At 44.9% G+C, this 18,958-nt stretch overlaps 3 protein-coding genes and 1 long non-coding RNA gene across 6 annotated transcripts; 2 read left to right on the top strand and 2 right to left on the bottom strand.

Annotated features, from left to right (window-relative positions):
* Nucleotides 1–4,717: 4,717 nt before the first annotated feature.
* On the bottom strand, nucleotides 4,718–5,804 carry LOC117900956. 2 transcript variants are annotated; one of them, XR_004649304.1, is made up of 4 exons: nucleotides 5,651–5,804; nucleotides 5,298–5,595; nucleotides 5,108–5,182; nucleotides 4,718–5,052 (listed from the first exon to the last, which is right to left on the bottom strand). It is a non-coding gene; the product is annotated as an uncharacterized LOC117900956 (long non-coding RNA). The 2 variants fall into 2 exon arrangements; XR_004649303.1 differs by having other exon boundaries at nucleotides 5,104–5,182.
* A 1,404-nt stretch (nucleotides 5,805–7,208) lies between these two features.
* On the bottom strand, nucleotides 7,209–9,185 carry LOC117901672 (phospholipase A1 VesT1.02). Its single transcript, XM_034812512.1, has 3 exons — nucleotides 8,960–9,185; nucleotides 8,600–8,888; nucleotides 7,209–8,072 (listed from the first exon to the last, which is right to left on the bottom strand). Exons 1-3 carry the CDS (start codon nucleotides 9,021–9,023, stop codon nucleotides 7,274–7,276), a joined length of 1,152 nt encoding a protein of 383 aa, XP_034668403.1. The 5' UTR covers nucleotides 9,024–9,185; the 3' UTR covers nucleotides 7,209–7,273.
* A 2,742-nt stretch (nucleotides 9,186–11,927) lies between these two features.
* On the top strand, nucleotides 11,928–13,054 carry LOC117900209 (endonuclease G, mitochondrial-like). The gene is made up of 2 exons (XM_034810488.1): nucleotides 11,928–12,168; nucleotides 12,220–13,054. The coding sequence occupies exons 1-2, from the start codon at nucleotides 11,995–11,997 to the stop codon at nucleotides 12,997–12,999; spliced, it is 954 nt and encodes a 317-aa protein (XP_034666379.1). The 5' UTR covers nucleotides 11,928–11,994; the 3' UTR covers nucleotides 13,000–13,054.
* A 256-nt stretch (nucleotides 13,055–13,310) lies between these two features.
* Nucleotides 13,311–18,378, top strand: LOC117900208 (protein transport protein Sec24C). 2 transcript variants are annotated; one of them, XM_034810487.1, is made up of 7 exons: nucleotides 13,311–13,902; nucleotides 14,096–15,217; nucleotides 15,284–15,740; nucleotides 15,809–15,924; nucleotides 15,996–16,863; nucleotides 16,921–17,711; nucleotides 17,780–18,378. In XM_034810487.1, the coding sequence occupies exons 1-7, from the start codon at nucleotides 13,657–13,659 to the stop codon at nucleotides 17,918–17,920; spliced, it is 3,741 nt and encodes a 1,246-aa protein (XP_034666378.1). In that variant the 5' UTR covers nucleotides 13,311–13,656; the 3' UTR covers nucleotides 17,921–18,378. The 2 variants fall into 2 exon arrangements, with proteins under 2 accessions (XP_034666378.1, XP_034666377.1); XM_034810486.1 differs by having other exon boundaries at nucleotides 13,312–13,902; nucleotides 15,281–15,740.
* The last annotated feature ends 580 nt before the right edge of the window (nucleotides 18,379–18,958 follow it).

Raw genomic sequence — 18,958 nt, forward strand, 5'->3', positions numbered from 1 at the left:
AATTATATCACGAGACTAACAAGTTTTCCGTGTCTCGTGATGGTGGGTTTCTGCCAGTTCTTGGCCCTAAAAGTGGTTTGTGTTATCATCATTGCAGCCATTGAATACTTAATCCAAGACACAGCAGGTGTCTATGAAAACATTCTTGCGAAAGCCAGACGACTTCCAGTTACTAAACAATAAACACAATTAATTACACACAATATTCCTTATGTGTAAAATCCATTCCATAATCCATTAAGTGGCTACATCTGGCAATGAAAAACTTATTTCGCGATGTCTGGAACTATTTGAATGCCTTGCCACACTGGCTGCTCCAGCTCCAAGTTGCAGCAAGTGTCTGCAACTTAATCTTTCTGTTTGGGCAGAGGGAGTAAAGGCGATTTCCAAGTCATTGGGCTGGGCAAACTATGCCATATAATCGCATGATATATGCCTAATCTCTGCTGGAAACTTCTCTCTGCTTTTTCTCGCTGCAAGTGGCAGAAGGGCAATGTGCTAAGCCTGTGCAAGTTATCGCTGGTGGAGAGTCAATTTCAGCGATTAAATTAAGAATGCATAACTTGCAGGCTTAACAGTGCTACGAGAAGATGGGGGGAAAAGTCAAGAGCAGTTGCCATGACAGCAGGAGCAGGAGCAGGAGGAGCTTGAGGAGGATTCTTGCAGCCAGAGCACGAACGGGGGCTCTGATTTCTATTTGCCATTCTCTTTGCTTCAGTTTCTCTTTCGTGGGAGAGTAAACCCAATGCCACTTATCTACTCTTTTTTTCAATTTGCGATTTGTTTGCTGCTCTCCTGACTCCACCTCAACCCAATGCCACACCATCGGTGGAGATCCGTGTCAGAAGGCAGGCTTCCTGTGTGCTTGCTCTTTGCCATGATATCTTTGTTCTTCTTCGAATACCCTTGCAGCGGATACTTTGATGTGCAGTGAAGAATCAACAGCCTCCTCAGTCTCAACCTTCAACGGAACGGTACACAATATCATAGCACATGTCTGCCATAGGAATGGAGAATGTAATGTTAACATGCTGTCACCGATCAATATAACAGCTCTGTTATCGCTTGCTGCAACCGCCTGCTGTTACCCTCGGTGTTACCTCTTGCTGCTAACGCTCTCCGTTACCGCTCGCCTGTACAACTCTCTCAGAACGCTGAGAGATCGGTCTCCACTCAACTCTCCACTCTCCCAGCTCCTACGCACGATACAGCCCCCCCTAAGTTTCCTTCGTACTCATTGCTGTAGCACTCCTACTAAATCTCCAACTCATGCAAACAAGGGTATCAAAGGTTTCGGCACCCATCTGTTTGCCCTGTTTTGCTGTTCCTCTTGTTTCCTCTGCTGCTTGGACATGGTACGTGCCTGGTCGGAGCTTTTATAAACATCTTGTGCTATAACTAGCCTGGCGCACTGTATTTGTTTTTAATGCAATTCTTTCTTCCCCTGTACTTTGCTCAGCCTTCTGCAAATAGTTTTCAGAAATATGTAGTTTTCTCTTTGTTCCGGATGGGCTTTAATGGGTAGGGGAAATGAATGTTGGGTGATCTGCATTGGGCAAGTCCTGTAGTTCCTTGATATGCCTTTATGGATATTATTTATGCAGCATTGTGTACGCATAAACGGAAACTATCGTTGACGACTGAGAGCGAGTCTCCATCGGCCTTCACTATAAAGACCTGCAAGAATTGAATCGGGGGATGGGATCGTCATCGCTCTGTGAAAACGGAGAGAGCTCACAATTACAATTAAAGAATTCGAGAAACCCCGCCATAGATCTTTCTGCTGCCCCACGCATCGTTTTAATTGTTTAGTCTTTGGCCAGATATCATTTAAACAGTCAGACAGATGTGTGTACGTACATACATATGTACATACATTCCAGTGGTGTTTTCTCTAGGAATGCAAACATCTGGTCGATGTCAGTAAATGAAACAGTTTTGTCGGCTAAACTGTATTTTAACAAACAATATTGCTTCAGCCAGAATAATTAAAGTGTATTTAAAATAAAAATGGAAACATTGTGCAGAGTAAACCGACACTGCAAACTGTCTAGTACATCCATGTTCAAATTTTTTTTGTTGGTAGAGAGAAAACCGCATGACACTCGACCTGTCAACACATGACCGACCCGACCGAACGGCCGCCTTGCTTTGCCGTCAAGACTTCACACTCTCTCCTGTCCCTGCTTTCACTCTGTGACCACACTGGAAGGATTCGCATCTGACATGGGGGGGACGCTGCCATATATCGTATGTTATGCATGCAGTGCAAGGCAATGGCCAGAAGAATATTCAAAGCATTTAGCAACTCATTGTCCCTTTCACCAGGCCACACAGCTCCAGCTTCAGATTCAGCCAGATTCCAACAACAGCAACAAGCAGCAACAAGACGTTGACGACAACCGAAAAATGTATTCATGGCCCCCAAAATTGTATAATTTAAGTTTTACACATAAAATCACACCGCAAACTTGGTAGAGGCCCGAAAAAGCGAAAGAGCGGCAACAAACACTCCAGTGAACTGACATAGATATGTATGGGAAATATGTATGTACATAAATTCGTACATACATATGTGGGTGTTCATGGGAATTTGTGTGTGCGGCAAAACTTACAAGTAGCTTGGGCCTGAAATGGAGAAATTCTTGCCAGCCAGGGCTGGAGATTGCATGTAAGGAAAGCTAAGAAAGTTGCCTTAAACTCCCTGCGCCTTTGCCTCTAGGAAAGTGATCTTTCAGTGGCTTTCTAACACTATTTGATATCTTTCAACACTGGCAGAATATTAACGTTCTGTGCAAGAAATTACTTACTCAAAATTTGATTAAAAATTGAGACTTAAAAGTCATTTCCTCCATTATCTTTGACCCTTTAATGTCCATGCTGTCTTATCTACACTCTAAATGTCCCATGGCTCTATCTTTTGAACTCTTCAACTTTTGTTTTAAAGCTTAAACTTTACAATTTCCAAGCCCTGAATCTCAGACTATTCCCATTTACCGCCGTGGCTTCCCTTTACCCTTTCCATTACTTCAAGACGGCCGCCTCTATTACACAGTTGAGCACACAACGAAACCGAATTGCTTGGCCTCCCTTCGTGCTCCTTCCCCACCACACACACACACACACACATCAAATTTAAATATTTTAAAGAGGAAACCGGACGCAGGGCACCCCCAACCCATTCCAGGCAGGCACAAAGTACAAAACTTGTGTGCCATAAAAATGCTATAAAATTGCACAAATAGCATTGGATACGATACGGAGATACAAAATACAGAGCCGCAGCTGTAGCCGTATGAAAGTGATGGAAGATTCTTTTCCAAACGAGGAGCAGCATATCTGCTGACCTAAGTGCGTGTGCACATGAACTTTAACGAGTGTGAATTGGTGTAAAGTGTGTCCTGTCCTGGCTGCAAGTCCTTTGCCGAGATGTGTGCGTAAGTCATTGTCATCGTTCGTTGCCGGGAGACTCATTTCTTGGTATATCTCTGAGCTGCTGCCTTTTGTAACCTTTTTTTGGCCCACAACAGCAAAGAAACTTGATTTCATTTTAATTTTTCCCTTTTTTCTTTGTCTGCAACACCGAAACACACACACATCAAGTAAAGTTATGACACTCTGAGGGTTTTGCTTCACACGCTCCATTTTCTGGGCGACAAATTGCTGCCGAAAAAGGGTTGACCGACAGGAGTTTGTTGAAGGTGTAATGACCCTTTTCAGATGCACCACTGCCCTGAGAGCAGTGCCAAAGTCCTGTGGTCATCTGGGGAGACATTTTGCGGGTGGAAGTTCTAATTAGAATGCCAAAAGCTCATGCTTACAATGCCTCATAAATAATGCATGTGCCAATGAAAATGAATGTGAAATTTAAATAATACAATTCAGTGGGTAAGAAAATCTCCTGGGGGAATCACACACCACACACAATCATCAATCGACGTTTTATTCGGGTCTTTAATCGAATTCCAAACCCAACTATTTCGGCAAAAGGTTTCCTTCCAACGCTTGCGGGGCAGCTCCGTCACGAAAAAGGGTAAATGATTTTGCATAAAATTTAAGTGAAATCATTCTACACCTGAGATTTAAACCCTCAATGCCGATGTGTGTGTGTGTGTAAAACCTCAAGGATTATTATACTTGTGGCTGGTGTTTTGGCTTTCATTCGGAATGTGCTCATCAATCTGTCAATTTAGGACAACAATTACGTTAAGTGCGTTGAGACGTTTATTAAGCCAATCAAAGGCTTATGTCGAAACTTCAATTGTCCTTTAGCTTGTCAACTTTCTGTGTGCTGTGTGTTATGGGGGGAAATTTTGATATTTTCCTTTAAATATATCATTGTCTTTTTTGGTAGATAAATGATACGTTTGCTTTGCCAGCTAGTCAACTGTCAATTATGTGTTTAATGTGCTGATAGAATGATATTTTAAGGCATCATTTGTGCCATTGTCTCAAACATTTACAGCACTTCAGCTTAAGGTAAATTCTTTGCATCTTCAGCTTCAGTTGTGTCCACAAACTGTTACTAAACTTATCCCATTCTTGACACAAAACCCCCACTGACTCCTGTGAGTATTGCCTCGCACTTTTCGGCTTCCAAAAATCATCTGCACATCCTGGACTAGCCTCTAACACAGCACCCACTAAAACGACAACTTTAATTAAGTGAAAATTATGATATTCGCTGGCGGGGAGCACACGGGTCGTCGGGGGCACAGCACAAAAGGTTAAGCACACTTGGTGGTCACACGTGGCCATGAATAATGTAAAATCTCAGCTAATTAAGCCGAGTAAATGTATTAACAACAAACTTTGCCCAGGTCCAGGGGGTTTTTCGCAACGAAAACTGCAATATTCTGCAACTACCGAAACCCTGCCAGTCCGGCAACAATTTAGGTAACATATTGTTTGTTTTAATTAAATTTTTTCTCTGTTCCAAATATTGTATGCAACGTAGAGGAAGAGCCGCTGCAGCAGCAGTGGCATCGTCGAGGGCAGCAGCAGTGGCATCATTAGGCAACGCTAGAGGAAACAGCACCAGCCCTTATGCTTCTGAAAGTGAAACATGCAATTATTTTAATTAGTTGGTAATAAAACATTTACTAACTGGCCCATTCATCCAAATCCTGGTAGTCCACATCCGGTTCGTTTTCAAATGGATCCCCATTGGGCAAGGTTTGAGCTGTGATCATCAGCAAAAAGATTAGAAATATAAATAATTCCATAATTGTAGACAACTATTTATCCAAAATATTGGAGCTTAGATTCAAGACTACTTTGATTTTCAATATACTTACTTACTGTCACTAGACCCAAACTATATTGGATATAGGCTCAAATATATAAATGTTCTTCCACCTGATGTCCCCCGGAGGAGGAGCCTTAGGGCTTGACCTTAGGGTCTTTACCATAACAGAAAAAATGAATATTTATGTGCTGCTGTTGGGCGAATTGCATGTTAAATGTACATCGTTTAAATGCAGTTGGCAGCGCTCAAGGGTTACATTTTAAAGTATTCTAAAATGCAGCATCAGTGTCCAAAAATATATTTCTGCTTCTCTGCTGTTTGGCTTTTTGCTTCGCGAATTTACCATTCTGAAATAATAAATATCTAAGTATAACAATTAGCTGGCAGAAAGCATCTACTAACTGGCCCATTCATCAACATCTTCATAGTCTGTATCTGGCTGGAGTAAGAACGGATCCATAACAGGAAAGGCTACGCCTCTGATCAACCGCAAAACGGAGAGAAATACGAAAATACACAGAACTGGCTTCATTATTACACCATTTAGTGTTTTTGTTAACAAAAATTCAAACAAATTGTGAGCTTCATTTCAAACAAACAAATAAAATGTTGCTACAAATAAAAAAAATACGGCTCTGCTGATCAGATCCAGCATAGCCAGCCAAAAAGCATTTCACAGATGTCTTCTACATTTGTCTCCTCCACTGGATCCTCATTTGATTCCTCTTCATTTGGCCAATCTTCCACTGTTGGTTCAACTGTCATCCCAGTTGTTTCCTCGCTGGATTTCGCAGTTGTTTGCTGGCTTGTCTCTGTGGACACACTTCCGATTGATGTGGTTGCTGTCACGGTGTCTGAAGTTACTGTCTCAGTCGCCACTGGTATCTCGGAAATCTGTCTATATTTTTTATTTTTTGGCTTCTTAAATGATCCCACGAATGAGTCCTGGCTGGGTACAAATTGATTAAGGAACTCCTTGACAGAGTCGGCAAACAATTCATTCGATTCTCCAGATGATTCTTCATTTCCCAAAAATTCGTCACTTGCTTCTTCAGAATCTTCGTCAGGAGCCGGTTTTTTTGCTTCTCTGGTATCCTCCGAAAAGTCCTTTGTGGGTTTCTCCATTAGCAATTTACTTTTATATCCAGCAATGCCCTCGTCAGCATGCAGATCGCCTTCAGGCCTGGCCACAACAATGCCAAGTAGAACCAAGAAAACCACGCAAAATCTTGCAGCTCGTAACATTTTCTACTTGTTAATGGAACAATTATGGAGTGGTTTTCCGCTATATATACTCCATGCTGCTGGAACATAATAATATTTAACAACTGGGTTACCTCAAAATCTACTGTGATTTACTCCAAGCACAAGCAAATTCCTTGGCTCACGTTTTGTCATAAACTAAAGTTGTTTCGCTTATTCGAAATTACTTTAACGATAAGAGGTTTTTACGGAGAAGCAGGTTACACTGAGAGGAAAATGGCATGGTGCAAGAAATAAGGCATAAAAAAAAGTGAAATAAATAGTATTAAATATGATTTGAATCTAAACTGAATAAGTTTAATCTTATACATACATGTGTATGTACATATATGCGACACATAACTAAAACGAATTTAAACGAAGTAATATATTTCAAATAAATATAATATAACTATTTGAAATATATAAATATAGATAACAAATATGAAATATTTAATAAATGAAATATATATTTATTTTAAGTATGAAATATATTTAAATGAAACATATCTATATGCCAAAAAGCCATTTAAATACATCCACTCTCGGATTCTCAGTACTTTCTTTCTCCGAGTGTACATATTTATATGCATTGTGCTCCCCGTTTTTATGGAGTTCACTCTCACTTTCCGACGTACAACGAACCCATTAACCCATTAAAATACAAATTGGTAAACAATAACCAAAGTTCAACCACAGAAAATCCCCTAATCCTTTCATTTTGTATTCTAACCATATTTTATTCACAGTTCTTCCAAGATTATATCTCCGTTCTGCCATCTCTTAATCATCCGTTGAGTTGTCATCAACTTCTTCGGGATCTGGTTCCATCTGCCATCTGTGGCCCATGGCGTATGGTGGCTTGGCATAGGTCTTCACATAGAAAGTGCCATTCTTGGGTATCGATGGCTCTCCGCCCATGCGGAACTCACCGTCGCTGAGCAGCAGGATCCACGTCCCATCCGCATGACGTTCGGCACGTGGACCCCAGAAGCCAGCCGGACTGATCAGCGACTCCATAAAGTAGTCGTGGGCCCGCTTGTGGGAACAGCCGTAGACATAGCACTTCTTCTGGTTCTTGCCGTAGTTCGGATAGAAGGTGGCATGCCCCACGGGCTGCTCGAAGCCCAGACTGACACTCGTCTGAATGGACTCCACGTAGGAGGCGTCACTAGCATCGATGCGGTACTCATCGGTTTGATCACGGAACTTGGGACCCGCCGGATCCAGCGCATAGATCGTGTTGAACCGGAACGGCTGTATCTGCTTGCCGGCACTGCCCGCGATCTGTGCACCCAGCGAGTGGCCAATCACATAGACATCATCGTAGTGCAGATCGGCATTCAGGTGCAGATAGCGCACTAGATCGGCCAGCAGGAAGCCCATATCCTCTACCATATTGGCCACACCAAAGTAGTTCACATTCGTTGAGACTTTGCTCCAATCGCAGACGATGACATTGAAGTCCTCGTAGCGCGCGGGTTCTCCATTCACCCCCGGATGGGTGAGACTCAGATATGCGTTCTTCACTTTCCTTATATGCGAACCCTTGCTCTGACTCATCCAGCCGTGTATGACGATTCTGCAAAAAAAAAACAATGAAAAGCCTTTGTTAAAAATCCACCAAGTCGAATTTCTGCCTCACGTGTCAACCAATTATCTTATCTCTATTTTGTTTGTAATGCCAAATTGCTGTCACTATTTGACTCTATTTCCCACATTTCATGGCTCCACATATTTACGAGTATTTTAATTGCTAATTAAAATGTTTCCAGAGCAAAAAGGCCAAATGGCGATGACTCAATGCGATAAGCGGGGGTCCAAAAATAAACAAAAATAAAAACCTGTTTTCGTTCGTACGCTCGACCAAAAAATTAATAATATTTAGCGACAGAAGTTGGCAAATATTTAAATATAGTATAGAAATCTAATAGAAAACATTTAACGATTCTCTGACGTTTGTTGGTAGCAGTTTTCGAGCAATTATTTCCACACAAAACGAATTTTAAAAGTACAAAAAAAAGTACACCACCCCAAACGAATAAAAGTTCCCCCCTGCTGCAAACACAAACATTAATCTTTTGAGGAAATCCCCCTCGGCCGGCTTACCTTGTCGGGTGACGTGCATCGAAGCCAGACTTATTCAGATTTTCCTTATTGTCGATGAGCAATTCCCTTCCGCAATCGGCAAAATCCCGCTTGAAGAGTATAAATTGCATTTTACTCCTCGAACTACCCACGAAGGGTACCAGATTTGTGAAGAACTTCTTCCAGAAAGAGGGATCCACGCCAAGGGTCTTGGTTTTCATTAGCGTGTAATTGCAGTGTGGAGATAACTCCATGGATAGCTCTGTGGGCGCTGCCTCCGTGCTGGTGCTTGTGGTCGTCGTAGGTGATGCTAATTAAGGAGAGTCAACACTTGTTAAGATTATTCAATTATGGAGTTACATATAAGCACCATGAACTCACCCACTGCTAGAGCACAGAGTGCCACAGCACCAACGACTGTGATCCGATTCAGCTGCGAGATCATGGCTGTGTGTAGATCGCCCTGGGGCGCCTGAGAGCTCGTATGCGTGCGTTGCTCCGATCTGCCGATCTTCCACGTACACTCCCCACCAATTTAGTTTGTTCTCCGCTCGATGAGAGCCTCTGACCTGCTCAATGGTGCGTGCACAACTGACAAATCGCTCTGGGCTGCGAGCTCTGACTCTGAACGATTGCCGAATCGCCAAACTATGGAGAGAGATAAAGCGCGACGACGTCATGTCTACCCTCGCTCTCTACCTCTCTCTCTCTGTCTCTCGACTCTTTCCAGTGCCTTTTCTTCGTTCTTTCTCTCCCTCATGATAATTGTTTGGGAGCGTTTTTCGTTATAAAGTGTTAATTGCTAATGACAACGAGCATCGACCAAAGTAGGTAGGTATCTCTGTTTAATGATAGGCGATCTTCGCAAAAATATATAAGGCATGGGGAAGTGCAGATTAAAATCACCTTGAGAACCTTTTTGGGCAGGGGAAACATGGGTTAGATGATATATTCAGCCTCTACGGTTGGAATAACATGAGAAATTTGTCATATCAAATAAGTCGATCGCTTATTGAAATGAACTAAAATACAATTCGATTACTTATTTCTCTTATTTGCATTATTCTCATTATTTGCATGGAATCGGATGCTTGGAAGTAAAGATCTAAAAGATTGCAAAATATGCCAAACAAATGTAAAAAAGTAATCCAGAAAATCCAACCCACTCCCAATTAACATACCACTTACCTTTGAGTACATCCCATTTTTAAACGCTCCCTTCAGGCCATATACAACGCCCCCCAAAACATGTTTCACTTATTAACGAAGTAAATGAAAACAAATATAAAAAGTGTTCTACCTAGCAATCCTTCCCTACTCAGATAAGTTAATTACTTCATTAAGTGGACCTGCAATAAATTCAACGAAATTAAAAAAGAGAACCAGTGAAACCCACCGAAGCATTAATGAGTTTTGGTTTTTCCAATCCTCGGGCAACATTTTTATGGTTGTCAGTCAGCAAATAATTATCGCATATACCCCAAAACACGGCGGTTAAAGAATCCCCGGCTCGATCGTCTAATTGCCTGGCCCCTAATCACATTTGAAGCTTGTTTAATTATTCCGCCCCCCGAGTACATAATTCATTAACTTCAAACTCAAATGAGGCGACAAATTTTCAGTCACTTAGCCCAGCCGCCCAATCCTTCTCTCATAGGCAGAGGCGGAGGGCACTCTGCCTTGCTCTTGCCTCATTTCGTGGCACACCTGAGCAGCATTTTAATTATGCAAATTTTCGGCGAGCAGCCTTGTTGATTAGAAAATCCGCAGAAAAGGAAAAACGTAAAACTCTTGACACACGGACCGCCAGGCTGAGGTGCATCCAATGGACTTCCCTTTGCCCCTCCTTCAGGCATGAAATCAATCAATATGCAGCAGCAGAAGGAGCAGGAGCAGGAGCAGGGCAAAGCCAAAGGCCATAACAAACACATCCTCGTTCCCTAATGAATTTTGGCAAACCACCAATTAGATGTTGAAAATTAATTGGCAATGCCTCGGGGCCAGACTCAAAATGCAAATGGATTTTGAGGAGAGTTCAAGGAGCAGAAATCTGAGTTCTCCGCATTTTGGCTTTGACAATGATGCTTATCTGAGTGAGACACGGCTTCAGGACATTCTGTGAAATTCTCTCTTTGCGTCTACAAATTTACTGCACTTTTGCGCTATTTTCTGGAATTTTCTTTTCTCTTTTTGTTTTTTGCTATATTTTGCAAAACCTTTGTCAAGTGTCGCAAAAGTTTTTCCCTCTTTGGCAAGGCGGAATTTTCCTTACAAACTGTTTGCCGAAACGGATTGGAGGGAGAACGGTCCATTGCCTGGGGGAGGTCTTTGTTTTCCACCCGAAAGGTCGTTTGTCATTAAAGGTTTTTGCTATAAATTGTGTTTAAGTAATCTAAGTTTGAAATCTGGAGAGAGATTGGAAGATGAAGATTGTTGGAACTCGGAAATCGCAGGTTATAAACTACTCGAAATAACAAAAATTATATAGACACCATTTAGGGGCAGTCTCTTAACTAAACATTAAACTTTCATCTTTGTTATTTCACTCACTAATAAGTTGTTCAACTTACTTTGATAATTTCTAGATGATTCCATTGAAAGTTTACAATTTGCAGGCCAAAAACATTTTTCAAACCCTCCTCCAACCCGAATCTATGGTCCAGCAGAGTAGACCACTTCACCTTTGCCAACTTTCAACAGAGAGAGAGAGAGAGAGAGAGAGAGAGCGGTCCGAAAACTTTCTGACCAAAAACCGAAAAACTCTAAATCCTCAACTAACATTTTTAAGCATAACAAAGTACGACGAGATTTGGCATATAAATCTTAACGCCGTTTTTGGTTTAGTCAGGCATTGCCATTGCCCTCCCCCTCGCCCAAAAACGCTTATTATGTAGTTCAAAAAGGGGTGAAAAGGCACCCACCAGGAGAGGATTTGACTAGGGGTTGGCTTTGTCCCAAGGGCTTTTTAGTTTTTGGGTACGCTGCGACGATGACTGCAACTTTTTCTATTGACTTAATGCAGTTGGAAAGTGCAACGAAGTGTTGGCTGTAGATTTTCGACAAAAGGCAAACGGGCAACTCTTTGAACTTGGAACACGGAAAACTTTAAAGCAGGCAAGAACAGCGGCAGATATTGTGAAACAAGCGAAATAAGATAAATTTACGTGCTGAGCGTTCTCTTCTTTAAGCACTTACATTTCCTAATTTATGGATAAGCTAAGATAAGGTGCAGATATCATTAAAGATATACATTTCGAAGATTTTCCTTGATTCATAGAAGGAAAACTTTGTTTCCTATTAATTCTACTGAGTTCCAATTCCAATACCGACCTTTGAGATCTCAGTTACCCCAGCAAAATCTTTTCACTTACCCATAAACAAAATGTAACTTTGGCCTTTTCCTGTGTGTCCCTCCAATGAACCGAAAATGGCAGCTCCTGGCTGTAAGTCTTGTCGTGGGCCTGACTACCGTCTGTGCCTCCTTTGCGGCAGGTTTTTACACTCATCACGAGTTTGCCCGTCGAAGATTGCAGCAGTTGATACAGGAAGATCCCTATGCCTACTACATTAGTCCCAAAATCTATAAAGTGGTAAGGGAGGGAGCAGCATCTCTCCATCAATCATCATCCTAATGTCAGTAGTTTTCCTTTTTTAGAACTAAAGATGAAGCCGATCATCGCCTGAGGCAGATCATGAAGTATGGCTTCCCGGGTCTCGATGATTTACGGCTGTACAGTGACTTTGTGCTGTCGTACGATCGACGGAATCGTGTGGCCCATTGGGTGTGCGAGCATCTGCAGGTGGACACACTGCAATCCAGCCAAGCGAATCGTGCACGCGCCACGTATCGACCGGATCTGAGTGTGCCCTCGAATTTCCGTTGCACTCTCGCGGACTATCGACGATCTGGCTTCGATCGTGGACATCTGGCGGCTGCTGGCAATCATCGTGCACTCCAGAGCCACTGCAACGAGACCTTCTTCCTGACCAACATTGCACCACAAATAGGTCGTGGCTTCAATAGCGGTGCTTGGAACAAACTGGAGATCTATGTGCGGGATCTAACCCTTCGCTTTGGATCGGTCTACGTCTGCACGGGTCCACTGTACAAGCCCAAGCAGCGCGCGGGTGGCAAACTCGGCGTGGAGTTCGAGATGATTGGCTTGAATATGGTGGCCGTGCCAACGCACTTCTTCAAGGTCATCATGGTGGAGTCGAAACTGCCTCTGGGTAAGCCCTATATGGAGGGTTATGTTCTGCCCAATACTGCGCTGCCAGATGGCCTCGATTTGCGCTCCTTCCTCTGCGACATCCGCGAGATTGAACACTATGCGGGTCTGAAGTTCTTCGATGGCCTACGAAATGCAGTCTTTGGCAGCAATTATCCAAGGGAATCTCAGGTTTTTCGAGTTTTCGGTTGACAAATAACAAATAAACTGAGGGGGACGAATATACCGTGCAAATATACCGTAATATACCAACAAATCATTTTTGACACAAAATATACCGAAACGTCGCATAAACAAAAACAATTGTTGTCTAATTCGACTTTGGCAAAATCTAGTGTGCATACAAAACAAACAATTACAATTTTCCATTAATTTATAATTATAATTAATAGCAAGCATGGCCACATGACGTCACAAATCATTGTTACACGCACTACCTTCACATGCAACACATTGTGTTTATAAGCAGCGCGAACAGCTGCTGACCAGTGTGACCGCGCATTTACCCATCAAAAATACCCCGTACAGGCGACAACTTTACGTGGCAAACAACTGTCAAATGGCTGCAGCAAATGGGAAAAAAAAAATCGAATTAGGGAACTGACGTGGAAGTTCGTTTTTGCTTGCAACTATTTTACGCTTTTAATTGCCCTTCCTGTGCCGTGGCCAAGGAAAAGCCAGCGGAACGATTCAAGTGCAACCAGCAGCGGCAGTCAGTGGACAGAAATTGTCCCAAATAAGCCAGGAAATTGTGTTTTTGCCTTGGCGAACTTTGAGCTGCTGCCACTTCTCCTTTCTCTACTCTCTGTGTGTGAAAGTTGTTGTCTGTTTTAATTGTTGGCTGAAAGTATGAATCCGAACATGTACGGGCCGCCGCCCACGCAATTCCAGCCACAGCCGCCGCAGCAACAGCAATATGCAGCACCACCGCCGGGGGCTGCGCTCGGTGCACCTGGTGGCTGGCCACCTCAACAGCAGCAGCCGCAGCAGCAGCAGCAGCAGTCGCAGCCGCCGCAACAGCAACAACCACAGTATGGAGCGCCACCGACATCTTCAGCGCCACAAACGTACCTCAATGGCAACTATCAGCAGCAGGTACAACATATAAAATCCCTTTCCATTGAGCTCTTCAATCCCTCGCCCTGATAAGCTTTCCTCCATTCATTAAAAAGAGGTCAAACCAACCGATTTCGTAATGCGTGGTGGAAGAGTGGAAGCTGTGCTTGGAGATAACGAAAAATATAATTGAAATTGCTTTAACATGTTCCTCCGTTTTCCTCCCATCTAGCTGGCCACGTCGATGGGCGGCCTAAATATGGGTGGTGCTGGTGCTGGTGTGCCGGCGCCTCCTCTGAAGATGGCCCAGCAGGCACCAGCTCCCGCCGGTCAGGCTGCACAGCCGCCGCCGCCAACGGGTTTCAATCAATTCAATTCGAACGCTGCGCCTCTGCCTCCGACCAACAATAATAATGCCTTTGGTGCTCCACCTCCGGCTGCCAATGGAGGAGCAGGAGCCTATGCCAATGGACCAACACCAGTGGGAGGCCCGGGTAGTGCGCCGCCCCCGCGCACCAATACACCGCAGAGCGTGGCCAGTGGCATCAATCAGATGAGCCTGAACAGCGGACATTTGGCTGGCCTGCCGCATATGCCGCCGCCCAAGTCGGCAGCGCCCCAGAACGCAGCAGGAGCTGCGCCGCCACCAGCCCTGGGAGCGCCAGGAGCTCAACCAGCTGCAGGACCCTTTGGTGTGAGCACCTCCAGACCCGGCCAGCCGCTGTTGCCCCCGGGCGCAGGTGCTCCACCAACATTTACGCAAGCAGGACTGCCGCCACAATCGCAGCAGGGATTGCCACCCATGCAGCAGGCCGGTTTGCCGCAGCAGTCGGGTCTGCCGCCCATGCAACAGCCGGGATTGCCACCACAACCGCAGCCAGGAGCAGCCTTTGGGGCACCACAGCAGCAGCAGCAATCAGCAGCGTCCTTTGGGGCACAACAGCAGCATCAGCAGCAGCAACCAGGAGCGCAGTTTGGTGCACCACAGCCGGGCGGTTACCCAGGCAGCTATCCAGGCGGTCCACCGCCACTTCCCGGCCAACAACCAGCAGCACCGCCACAATTTGGAGCGCCACAGACAGCTGGGTATCCTGGACAGCAACAACCAGGAGCGCCAGGATATCCCCCACAACCCGGACAGCAGCCCGCAGCGCCAGGATATCCCCCGCAGCCCGGCTATCCGCCACAGCCCGGACAGCAATCCATGCCGGGCTATCCGCCGCAACCAGGACAACAGCCAGGAGCGCCAGGATATCCCCCGCAACCAGGACAACAGCCAGGAGCACCAGGATATCCCCCACAACCAGGCGGCTATCCAGGGCAGCCAGGACAGCAGCAACGTCCTGGCTTTAATGTGAGTGAAAAGTGCCATTCCCCGTGTGGATTCCTTAATCACGAATCAATCTTTCCCTTGCAGCAACCTCCTATGCCAGGAGCTGGGAATATGTACCAGCAGGCACCGCAGCAACGACGCCTCGATCCCGACCAAATGCCGAATCCCATTCAAGTGATGATTGAGAACCAGAGGCTAGCCGGCGGACCGTTTGTGACCAATCAGCCGGGTCTGCTGCCGCCGCTGGTGACGACCAAATTTGTGGTGCACGATCAGGGCAACTCGTCGCCGAGGTTCCTGCGCTCCTCACTCTACTGCATACCCAATACGGGGGATCTGCTGAAGACCACGGCTCTGCCACTGACGCTGAACATCTCGCCGCTGGCACGCACCGTCGAGGGTGAGCTGGAGCCGCCTATAGTGAACTTTGGAGACATGGGACCGATACGTTGCAATCGCTGCAAGGCGTACATGTCGCCCAATATGCAGTTTGTGGATGCGGGAAGGCGTTTCCAGTGTTTGATGTGCAAGGTGTCTTCAGAGGGTGAGTGCTGGATAAGCTTCAAGGATTCCTTTTGTATGCTAATGTTTTGGTTTCCCTACCTTTGACAGTACATCCCGATTACTATCAGCATTTGGACCACACCGGACAGCGTGTGGATAAGCATGAAAGACCTGAATTGCTGCTAGGAACCTACGAATTCCTAGCCACCAAGGATTACTGTCGTGTAAGCGTAAAAGAAACAACCAAGACCCAAATCCTTTCTGTATTCATTCTCTTTCTCTCTCCCAAATACAGAACAACGTTCAGCCAGAGGTGCCTGCATTTATCTTCATCATTGATGTGTCCTACAACACGGTCAAATCGGGTTTGGTTCATCTGCTGTGCGCCCAAATCAAGAACATACTCAAGCATTTGCCAGTGGATCAGGGGCAGGACAAGTCCAAGGTGCGCGTCGGTTTCATCACCTACAACAGCACCGTGCACTTTTACAACATCAAGAGCAATCTTGCTCAGCCCCAGATGATGGTTGTGGGTGATGTTCAGGAGATGTTTATGCCGCTGCTCGATGGTTTCCTTTGCCATCCAGAGGAATCGGCAGCCGTCATTGATGCTCTGATGGAGGAGATACCGCGCATGTTTGCAGACACCAAGGAAACCGAAACGATTCTGTATCCGGCCATACAGGCAGGTCTGGAGGCACTCAAAGCCTCCAACGCAGCGGGCAAGCTGCTGGTGTTCAACTCCACGCTGCCCATTGCCGAGGCTCCAGGCAAACTAAAGAATCGCGACGATCGTAAGCTGCTGGGCACGGACAAGGAGAAGACTGTGCTGACGCCACAGGTGACAGCGTACAATACGCTCGGACAGGAGTGCGTGCAGCAGGGCTGCTCGGTGGATTTGTTTGTCTTCAATAATGCGTACATCGACATTGCCACCATTGGACAGGTGGCACGCTTGACGGGTGGAGAGGTGTACAAGTATACCTACTTCCAGGCGGATGTGGATGGCCAGCGGCTGATCGAGGACATCATCAAGAATGTCTCACGACCGATTGCCTTTGATGCGGTGATGCGTGTGCGCACATCAGCGGGCATCCGACCCACAGAGTTCTTTGGACACTTCTTCATGTCCAATACAACGGATGTGGAACTGGCCAGTATTGGTGGGTACACAGACCCTTTCTTAGCTTAACTTTTGTCTCAACTTCAACCTCTTTTAGATGCCACCAAATCCATAAGCATTGAGATCAAACACGATGACAAACTGCCGCCCGAGGAGAACATCTATGTGCAGGTGGCTCTGCTGTACACCTCCTGCAGTGGCCAGCGTCGTTTGCGTGTCCTCAATCTCGCTTTGCGTGTGACCACCACCATTGCGGATGTATTCAAGAGCTGCGATCTGGATGCCATTATGCTGTTCTTTGCCAAACAGGCCTGCTTCAAGCTAATGGAGCACTCACCCAAGCAGGTCAAGGATAATCTAATTCATCGCTCGGCACAGATATTGGCCTGCTATCGCAAGCATTGCACTTCGCCCACATCCGCGGGTCAGTTGATACTGCCCGAGTGCCTCAAGCTGTTGCCGCTGTATGCCTCGTGCCTGCTCAAGAACGATGCGATATCGGGTGGCTCCGACATGACGCTGGACGATCGCTCCTTTGTCATACAGTTTGTGCTGTCCATGGATCTGAATATGTCTGTGAACTATCTGTATCCCAGATTCATTCCCATACACAATGTCAGCGCTGAGGAGACGGAGCTGCCAACACCAGTGCGCTGCACGCACGAAAAGATCACAGAGGATGGCGCCTACATACTGGAGAACGGTGTGCATTTGTTCATTTGGCTGGGTCAGTCGCTGTCCCAGAACTTTGTGCAGTCCGTGTTTGGTGTCCAGGGACTGCAGCAGTTGGCACTCGAAAGGTTTAACATTACAGCGGAGACGCCACTGGCGCGACGCATTACTGATATTCTGGAGCAGATTATGCACGAGCGAACGCGTTATATGAGGGTAAGACAATCACTTTCTCTGTGTGCCCCTAAGTGAAAGGATACTCATATCTCATATTTGCTTTACAGATCACTTGGCTGCGACAGAATGACAAACTGGAGAGCGTGTTCCGGCATTTCCTTATCGAAGATCGTGGCACTGATGGCTCTGCCAGCTATGTGGATTTCCTCTGTCACATGCACAAGGAGATCAAGGATCTGTTAAGTTAGCACGTAGGCGGCTACACATACAAGCTGCCAACAGCAGCAGCTGCCTCCAGTGCTGGTGGACGTGACTGGTGCGACAGCTATTCCCAGAATCGGGCACGCATGCGACGGCTATCGTCCATGCGCAGTCGCTTTGGCAAGTGAGGCAAGGAGTGGAGTGCATCGTGTGAAGTGAAGCAGGCGCTGCAACTTCAATTATATCTACATATAAATACACATACATCTATACTATATATATATTCTATTATTAATTGCTATCATTTCGTGCGTATCAAATCTTCCATTAATTTTATTAAAGTTTTCACTTTTTTCGCATTGTTTCCAACCAATTTCCTTCCCCCTTTCGATTTAATTCTTGAACGCCCAGAGCCTTTAAAAAGAAAATTAAACATTTCGTTCAACGAGGCCAACAACTAGCTAAAATTTTACTCTCTTATTAAATTCCATAAATATTTAAAAAATATGTAATTAAAAATTACTTGCAAATTTCCTCACACACTGGAGATATTTTAGGATTGAGGTTTGATGATAATGATGATAGATCATGATTAGTTTTTAGAGTGTTTCTTCCTACCATGTATTTTTTTAATATTTTTGTCATATTTGTTGCAATCATTTTGTGTGCACTGCACCCTGCTTTTTATCCTCTTTACTTAATGTAACTCAAATGATTATTATTAATATTAATGTTTTAATGTGGGAATTGTTCTAATTCTATGGTATTCTATGCCTCCCCTCCCTACTCACACTACTCCTCGTCCCTACCCACTGGTCCTCGTCGTATCGTTAGAAAAAACAAAAAAATATAAACTGTGTGTGCAACAAAAAAACAAAAGATATATTATTGATGAATGAAAAACAAGGAATAAAAACTCTTTAATAAAAACACAGATTCTGTTGAAGGTGATTTTTTTGTGTGTTTATCGGGGGAAAAATCATTTGAATGATGAAAGTTAAAAAAAAATATGTGAAGAATTATGAAATTGGGTTTCACAGAAAAGACGGCTGATCCTCACAACTTTCAGATCTGTTTTTTGGCCA

Source organism: Drosophila subobscura, chromosome U, assembly GCF_008121235.1.
Source record: "Drosophila subobscura isolate 14011-0131.10 chromosome U, UCBerk_Dsub_1.0, whole genome shotgun sequence".
NCBI classification, from domain to species: Eukaryota; Metazoa; Arthropoda; class Insecta; order Diptera; family Drosophilidae; genus Drosophila; species Drosophila subobscura.

What these genes read in the sequence shown, in the direction of transcription:
- LOC117901672 (XM_034812512.1), bottom strand. Translation starts at nt 9,023, where the DNA reads ATGATCTCGCAGCTGAATCGGATCACAGTCGTTGGTGCTGTGGCACTC. An exon ending in ACTCTGTGCTCTAGCAGTGG is followed by an intron (nt 8,889 to 8,959) that starts GTGAGTTCATGG and finishes CTCCTTAATTAG; the next exon opens with CATCACCTACGACGACCACA. An exon ending in GATGCACGTCACCCGACAAG is followed by an intron (nt 8,073 to 8,599) that starts GTAAGCCGGCCG and finishes TTTTTTTTGCAG; the next exon opens with AATCGTCATACACGGCTGGA.
- LOC117900209 (XM_034810488.1), top strand. Translation starts at nt 11,995, where the DNA reads ATGAACCGAAAATGGCAGCTCCTGGCTGTAAGTCTTGTCGTGGGCCTG. An exon ending in GTCCCAAAATCTATAAAGTG is followed by an intron (nt 12,169 to 12,219) that starts GTAAGGGAGGGA and finishes TAATGTCAGTAG; the next exon opens with TTTTCCTTTTTTAGAACTAA.
- LOC117900208 (XM_034810486.1), top strand. Translation starts at nt 13,657, where the DNA reads ATGAATCCGAACATGTACGGGCCGCCGCCCACGCAATTCCAGCCACAG. An exon ending in AGCAACGTCCTGGCTTTAAT is followed by an intron (nt 15,218 to 15,280) that starts GTGAGTGAAAAG and finishes TTTCCCTTGCAG; the next exon opens with CAACCTCCTATGCCAGGAGC. An exon ending in TGTGGAACTGGCCAGTATTG is followed by an intron (nt 16,864 to 16,920) that starts GTGGGTACACAG and finishes AACCTCTTTTAG; the next exon opens with ATGCCACCAAATCCATAAGC.